This window comes from Oncorhynchus gorbuscha, linkage group LG25 (assembly GCF_021184085.1).
Source record: "Oncorhynchus gorbuscha isolate QuinsamMale2020 ecotype Even-year linkage group LG25, OgorEven_v1.0, whole genome shotgun sequence".
Taxonomy (NCBI): Eukaryota; Metazoa; Chordata; class Actinopteri; order Salmoniformes; family Salmonidae; genus Oncorhynchus; species Oncorhynchus gorbuscha.
In genome coordinates, this window is record NC_060197.1 from 20,567,495 (window position 1) to 20,575,736 (window position 8,242).

The 8,242-nt window shown below is 41.0% G+C and overlaps 1 protein-coding gene across 3 annotated transcripts in view; it reads left to right on the forward strand.

Annotated features, from left to right (window-relative positions):
• LOC124013534 (polyadenylate-binding protein-interacting protein 2B-like) overlaps positions 1–6,762 on the forward strand; it is a 32,271-nt gene extending 25,509 nt beyond the window's left edge. For all 3 annotated transcript variants that reach the window (XM_046327846.1, XM_046327845.1, XM_046327843.1), the window contains exon 4: positions 4,236–6,762. In XM_046327846.1, the coding sequence (XP_046183802.1) occupies positions 4,236–4,292 (57 nt within the window). In that variant the 3' untranslated portion in view covers positions 4,293–6,762. The remainder of the gene's footprint in view (positions 1–4,235) is intronic.
• The last annotated feature ends 1,480 nt before the right edge of the window (positions 6,763–8,242 follow it).

Sequence of the window (8,242 nt, forward strand, 5' to 3'; positions counted from 1 at the left end):
CCACTTTGAAGGGGTATCCACATACTTTTGTGTATATACATACATGTCCTTTTGGAAGTGCACCGAGTGTGATGCTTTCCTATGCCAAAGTTTCCTAATCCTCACTGATGGTTATCTAGAGAATGCTCGGCTTCAGATCCGAAACGTGAATATCCTGAAGGAGAAAAGCCTGGAAACCCAGGAAGAAACCAATCAAGTTGTGGACCGTGGTACACATGGATGGCCTGTGTCTATTTGGGGAGAAATGCTCTCTCTGGAAAAACATGAAGTTGATGCATCTACAAAATAACTAATCGGCATGGCCCCTGTTCCTACATCCCTCTCTGAACTCGTCATCCCTGACAGCTATAAGGGCTACAGCGGAGAGCTGTTACTCCAGCAAGACAAAATTCAGATCTTTACAGCCAAATGCAACTTAGCGTGCCTGTGCGACTAAGTACTGGTTTACAGATGGAATATTCAATACAACCCCCTCCTGTAGTATAGATATAGTATAGTCTGTTTTTAGCCTTCAGCCTTTATATAACCATATGAATGAATTTACATACAAATGTCTGCCCTTATGAGCAAATATTTATATAGGCCTAGGCTACAATATTCTGACTTTGGCGATTATTTGAACCAATTTCTGTAAGATGTACATGCATATCGATATTTTGTATGTGTATGTACAGTTGAAGTTAGAAGTTTACATACACCTTAGCCAAATATATTTGTACAATTCCTGACATTTAATCCTACAAAAAATTCCCTGTTTTAGGGCAGTTAGGATCACCACTTTATTTTAAGAATGCGAAATGTCAGAATAATAGTAGAGAATGCTTTATTTAAGCTTTTATTTCTTTCATCACATTCCCAGTGGGTCAGAAGTTTACATACACTCAATTAGTATTTGGTAGCATTGGCTTTAAATGGTTTAACTTGGGTCAAATGTTTCAGTTAGCCTTCCACAAGCTCCCCACAATAAGTTGGGTGAATTCTGGCCCATTCCTCCTGACAGAGCTGGTGTAAATGAGGCCTCCTTGCTCGCACATGCTTTTTCAGGTCTGCCCACAAACTTTCTATAGGATTGAGGTCAGGGCTTTGTTGGCCACTCCAATACCTCGACTTTGTTGTCCTTAAGCCATTTTGCCACAACTTTGGAAGTATGCCATTTGGAAGACCCATTTGCGACCAAGTTTGAACTTCCTGACTGATGTCTTGAGATGTTGCTTCAATATATCCACATTTTCCTCCCTCGTGATACAAATGTATTTTGTGAAGTGCACCAGTCCCTCCTGCAGCAAAGCACCCCCACAACATGATGTTGCCACCCCCTTGCTTCACGGTTGGGATGGTGTTCTTCGGCTTGCAAGCCTCCCCCCGTTTTTGTTTCATCAGACTAGAGTCTGACAAACCGTAGTTTGGCTTTTTTGGCGGTTTTGGAACAGTGTTTTCTTCCTTGCTGAGCAGCCTTTCAGGTTATGTCGACATAGGACACGTTTTACTCTGGCTATAGATACTTTTGTAACCATTTCCTCCAGCATCTTCACACGGTCCTTTGCTGTTGTTCTGGGATTGATTTGTACTTTTCGCACCAAAGTACGTTCATTACTTAAAAACAGAATGCGTCTCCTTCCTGAGCGGTATGACCGATGCGTGGTCCCATGGTGTTTATACTTGCGTACGTGGTACCTTCAGGCATTTGGAAATTGCCCCAAGGATGAACCAGACTTGTGGAGGTCTACCATTTTTTTCTGAGTTCTTAGCTGATTTATTTTGAATTTCCCTTGATGTCAAGCAAAGAGGCACTGAGTTTGAAGGTGGGCCTTGAAATACATCTACAGGTACACCTCTACTTCTTTCAAATGATGTCAATCAGAAGCTTCTAAAGCCATGGCATCATTTATGGAATTTTCCAAGCTGTTTAAAGCCACAGTCAAATTAGTGTATGTAAACTTCTGACTCACTGGAATTGTGATACAGTGAATTATAAGTGACATAATCTGATGGTAAACAATTGTTGGAAAAATTACTTGTGTCATGAACAAAGTAGATTTCCTAAACGACCTGCCAAAACTATATTTTGTTAACAAGAAATGTGTAAAGTTGTGGAAAAGAATTTCAATGACTCCAACCTAAGTGTATATATGGATATACACACACACACACACACACACACACACACACACACACACACACACACACACACACACACACACACACACACACACACACACACACACACACACACACACACACACACACACACACACACACACACACACACACACACACACACACACACACAGTTGAAGTCAGAAGTTTACATATACTTAGGTTGGTGTCATTCAAACTTGTTTTTCAACTACTCCACAAATTTCTTGTTAAATTATAGTTTTGACAAGTTGGTTAGGACATCTATTTTGTGCATGATATGTACTTTTCTTCAACAATTGTTTACAGACAGATTATTTCACTGTATCACAATTCCAGTGGGCCAGAAGTTTACATACACTAAGTTGACTGTGCCTTTAAACAGCTTGGAAAATTCCAGAAAATTATGTCATGGCTTTAGAAGTTTCTGATTGACACAAATTATGTCAATTATCCTATTGGAGGTGTACCTGTGGATATATTTCAGGTCCTACTTCAAACTCAGTGCCTCTTTGTTTGACATCATGGGAAACACAAAAGAAATCAGCCAAAACCTCAGAAAAAAATTGTAGACCTCCAAGTATGGTTGCTTTATTGAATGTACTTTGGTGCGAAAAGTGCTAATCAATCTAAAAAAAACAAAGGACCTTGAAGTTGCTGGAGGAAACAGGTACAAAAGTATCTATATCCACAGTAAAACAAGTCTTATATCGATAGAACCTGAAAGGCCGCTCAGCAAGGAAAAAGCCACTGCTACAAAACCGCCATAAAAATGTGCAACTCCACATGGGGACAAAGATTGTACTTTTTCGAGAAATGTTCTCTGGTCAGATGAAACAAAAGTAGAAATGTTTGGCCATAATGACATCCTTGTGTTTGAGGCTTGCAAGGCTTGCAAGCCAAAAGCTTGTGGAAGGCTACCTGAAACATTTGACCCACGTTAAACAATTTAAAGGCAATGCTACCAAATACTAATTGAGTGTATGTAGACTTCTGACCCACTGGGAATGTGATGAAAGAAATAAAAGCGGAAATAAATCATTCTCTGTACTATTATTCTGACATTTCACATTCTTAAAATAAAGTGGTGATCCTAAGTGACCTAAGACAGGGAATTTTTATTAGGATTAAATGTCAGGAATTGTGAAAAACTGAGTTTATATGTATTTGGCTAAGGTGTATGTAAACTTCCGACTTCAAGTATGTATGTATACATACATCTTCCCACTCATATGAACAAATGTATACTTTTGCAAAAATATATGCAACATTTTCAAAGAGTAACGGTTTATATATGGAAATCAGTCAATTGAAATATATTCATTAGGCCCCACTCTATGGATTTCAAATAACCGGGAATACAGATACCTTTTACAAAAAAAGGGTAGGGGCATGGATCAGAGAACTTATCTGACGTGACCACCATTTGCCTCATGCAGTGCGACATCTTCACATAGTTGATCAGGCTGTTGATTGTGGAATGTTTTCTCACTCCTCGATCAGGAACACGCTGTAGTACATGTTGATTCTGAGTATCCCAAACATGTTTAATAAGTGACATGTCTGAGTATGCAGGACATTTTCAGCTTCCAGGAATTGTGTACAGATCCGTGCGACATGGAGCAATGCATTATCATGCTGAAACATGAGGTGATCGCGGCGGATAAATGGCACGACAATGGGCCTCAAGAACTCGTCATGGTATCTCTGCATTCAAATTGCCCTCAATAATATGCAATTGTGTTTGTTTGTCCGTAGCTTATGCCTGCTCATACCATAAAACCCCACCGCCACCATGGGGCACTCTGTTCACAACGTTGACATCAGCATTACCACTCTGCGGTTGTGAGGCCTGTTGGACATACTACCAAATTCTTTACTATATTATGCATTGTGGTGATGCTTCTGCATGGAACACACACACATTAGGGAAAACCCATTAACTTATACACACCATATTCTGTACAACAATGGTCTTCTCATTGTAAAATGTAAATTAGTTTGTACAATTTGAGGGTTCTCACACTTTCTCGCTCTCTCCTTAATCACTCCACTCCTCCGTCCCTCAATCTCCTCCCCCCCTCCATCTATCTCTGCAGAGGAAAAGCAACTTGAACCCTGATGCGAAGGAGTTCGTTCCGGGAGTGAAATACTAGGAGTCCCCCTCAACCCCATGGAGCACGAACATTCACGCTCACATAACCTTGCAGAGACTCTGGCGGCCTTGACCGCAAAACACACACTGGTCCAGGGTGTGTAGGTAGAAACCTGTAAGGGGGTGGGGGGACTTCTTTTCTTTAAGATTTGTATTTTATTTGTTTCAACTTGTAATCTAAAGGACAGGGGCGGGATATCAGTATCAACAGAGCCCTACAGAGGGCGCTGCTGCTGCATTTACATTCGAGGATGTATCCCAAATAGTACCCTATTATGTAGTGCACTACTTTTGACCAGGGCCCAGATTCACAAAACATTTCTAAATGCAAAAACTTACAAACTAGCTTGTTTTTATTCTTAAGTGTATTATCTTAAGATTTAATGATTTTCTTATGAACTTCTCAATCTTCTTAAGATGCTTGTTGCTAGGCAACCGATTTAGCAAGCAATGGCAATCATGTTAGCATATTTATTACTGTTCTAAAACTTGGGTTTAAAATTATCAATACTGAAACTTTTAGATGACGTTTGTGTGAATTAAACATGTTCAATTGCTTTTTTACATATTTCTTTTTTTAGAACATTTCCAATAACCTTTTTGAGGAATAGCAACTTTGCTTAACTTTCTTCTTAACTACCATTTTGTTCCTTAAGACTTTTCTTCTTAAATCTATATTTAAGGTTTTGTGAATCTGGTCCCAGGGCCTACCATAGTTGGCCCAGGGCCCTAACGTTGTGGGCCCTGATCTAAAGTAGTGCACTCCATAAGAAAACGGGTGCTTTTTCGTACATATACAGAGAAATTGCAAACTCTTGAGATTTTCCAACTTTATTTTTTACTTGTCATGGTTGCCATGTTGGCACCTAAAAGTTCCATGTGAATACAACAAGCGAATTGCAAATGATACCCTGTTCCACTATAGAGTGCACTACCTTGTAAAAATAGGGTGCCATTTTGAGATCTGCATTTATACGTTTCATGGCGGCCTTGTTGGTGCCAGAATGTTCCACAACGTTACCATTCTAATTGGAATCCAACTACGAATGTAATTATTGTTAACGAACGACGACTGGAGCCAACGTGGACGACACGGTTGGCCGTTCTAGATTTCTGTAACTACGTACCTCTGGTCACAATATGACATTACTCTTCTGTCTCATTTCCCGTTATGACATCATCATCATACAGACTCACTCTGCGTAGAGCTGTTTTTATTTCTCATGGGCCTGGTTCCAAACCAATTATTCATATTTCCTATCCCCTACACCCTTTAAACTCAACTCTTGACCTCGAAGCCAGTTCAGCTGCATTTAAAAAAAATCTTTCCCTCTAATCAGGGACTGATTTTAGAACTGGGACACCAGGTGAGTGCAATTAATTATCAGGTAGAACAGAAAACCAGCAGACTCTGACCCTCGTATGGTAAGAGTTGAATACACCTGCCCTATTGTTCACTCCCTCCTTGTGGGTGAAAAAGTTTAAGTTTTATTCCCCATAGGCTGCGTTTACACAGTCACCCGAATTCTGGTATTTTTTTCCCCAGTAATTGGTCTTTTGACCAATCACATCAGATCTTTTCCAATCAAATATTTTTCAGAGTTGTTCTGATTGGTCAGAAGACCAATTAGTGAAAAAAATATCAGAATTGGGCTGCCTGTACAAACGCTGCAATATAGTCTTACTTTTAATCAGAACCTGGAGTCCTGATCTAAAGATGTGCATAATTTGAGGTGTCACGTGATGGGGAACCAGAGTGCATGGGTTAGGGTATTGGTGTTTGGTTTGTAACTAGGCCGTTCCCTGTTATGCGTCTCAAATGGCACCCTATTCCCTTTATAGTGCACTACTTTTGACCTGTGCTCTGGTCAAAAGTAGTGCACTCAATGGGGAATAGGGTGCCATTGCCTCTCGCAGTACTGAAGGAATGGAAGCAATCATGTTGAACTTTGTTGGATCAATAATGTTGATCAATACATTATCAGGTTTATCTGTTAATCAATCTCTTGTTTTTAGAGGAACAAGGTGTTTGTCTCTTGGGTTGCCGTAGCTTGTGGTCAAAACGGGAATGGAGGTGTCCCCCAAATAGCACCCTATGCCCTTTAAAAAAATGTGTTTATAACCTTTATTTAACTAGGGCCCATAGCACTCCCTATGAGCTCTCAAAGGGTCCTGGTTAAAAGTGGTGCACTACATAGGCAGTTGGGTACCATTTATGAATCACACTAATCTTAACTGTTATGGTGGGGGGGGGGGGGTGCTAGATTAGTGTCTAGGGGAGGTTTAAAATGAATGGGTGGGACTTGAGCGAGGGTTGACTAACCACAGGCCACGTGCACCCTGGGTCAACCAATAGGAATTGTCTGCCAGTTGGATTTACATGAAAATAATGGATTTTGAGTTGGAAAAAGTCCCAACGACCCAAAGTACGAATTTCAATACAACAAGATGAATAAAAATGTGAAACTGCAGGTATGTCTGGTGGTCTTAATAAAAAATGAACTTGTTAAAATCAGTGATTTGATAAAATAAAGAAGTTAATCTCAAGGAAAGGATGTAGGTAAACAAGGGAGTGGGGAAAATAGGTATTGGGGGAAAAAAAGGTATGCAGATCTCAACCAGGACCAAGGTCAAAAATAGTTACTTCGACCTTCCCATTCATCTGAGACACACGCGCACGCAGTGCGAAGGTTTCCTTGAACGTCTTTCAGTGAGATTGGTTTATATGAGGCTGCTCTGTTCTACATCATCACTGCCATTATCACATCATTGGATACATGGACCTTCTACACCCTACTCAAATATAATTGAGAGAAGGTTTATAAGTTACTATTCCTAAGGTTTTTGGAGAAATGTATTGTAGAACAGCCCTCATTAGCATAGTTAAATACACTGCTCAAAATAAAGGGAACACTAAAATAACACATCCTAGATCTGAATGAATGAAATATTCTTATTAAATACTTTTTTCTTTACATAGTTGAAAGTGCTGACAACAAAATCACACAAAAATGATCAATGTAAATCAAATGTATCAACCCATGGTGGTCTGGATTTGGAGTCACACTCAAAATTAAAGTGGAAAACCACACTACAGGCTGATCCAACTTTGATGTAATGTCCTTAAAACAAGTCAAAATGAGGCTCAGTAGTGTGTGTGGCCTCCACGTGCCTGTATGACCTCCCTACAACGCCTGGGCATGCTCCTGATGAGGTGGCAGATGGTCTCCTGAGGGATCTCCTCCCAGACCTGGACTAAAGCATCCGCCAACTCCTGTACAGTCTATGGTGCAACGTGGTGTTGGTGGATGGAGCGAGACATGATGTCCCAGAAATGCTCAATTGGATTCAGGTCTGGGGAACGGGCGGGCCACTCCATAGCATCAATGCCTTCCTCTTGCACGAACTGCTGACACACTGGAGGTCATTTTGCAGGTCTCTGGCAGTGCTTCTCCTTGCACAAAGGTAAAGGTAGCGGTCCTGCTGCTGGGTTGTTGCCCTCCTACGGCCTCCTCCATGTCTCCTGATGTACTGGCCTGTCTCCTGGTAGCGCCTCCATGCTCTGGACACTACGCTGACAGACACAGCAAACCTTCTTGCCACTGCTCGCATTGATGTGCCATCCTGGATGAGCTGCTCTACCTGAGCCACTTGTGTGGGTTGTATAGACTCAGTCTCATGCTACCACTAGAGTGAAAGCACCGCCAGCATTCAAAAGTGACCGAAACATCAGCCAGGAAGCATAAGAACTGAGAAGTGGTCTGTGGTCACCACCTGCAGAACCACTCCTTTATTGGGGGTGTCTTGCTAATTGCCTATAATTTCCACCTGTTGTCTATTCCATTTGCACAACAGCATGTGACATTTATTGTCAATCAGTGTTGCTTCCTAAGTGGACAGTTTTGATTTCACAGAAGTGTGATTGACTTGGAGTTACATTGTGTTCCCTTT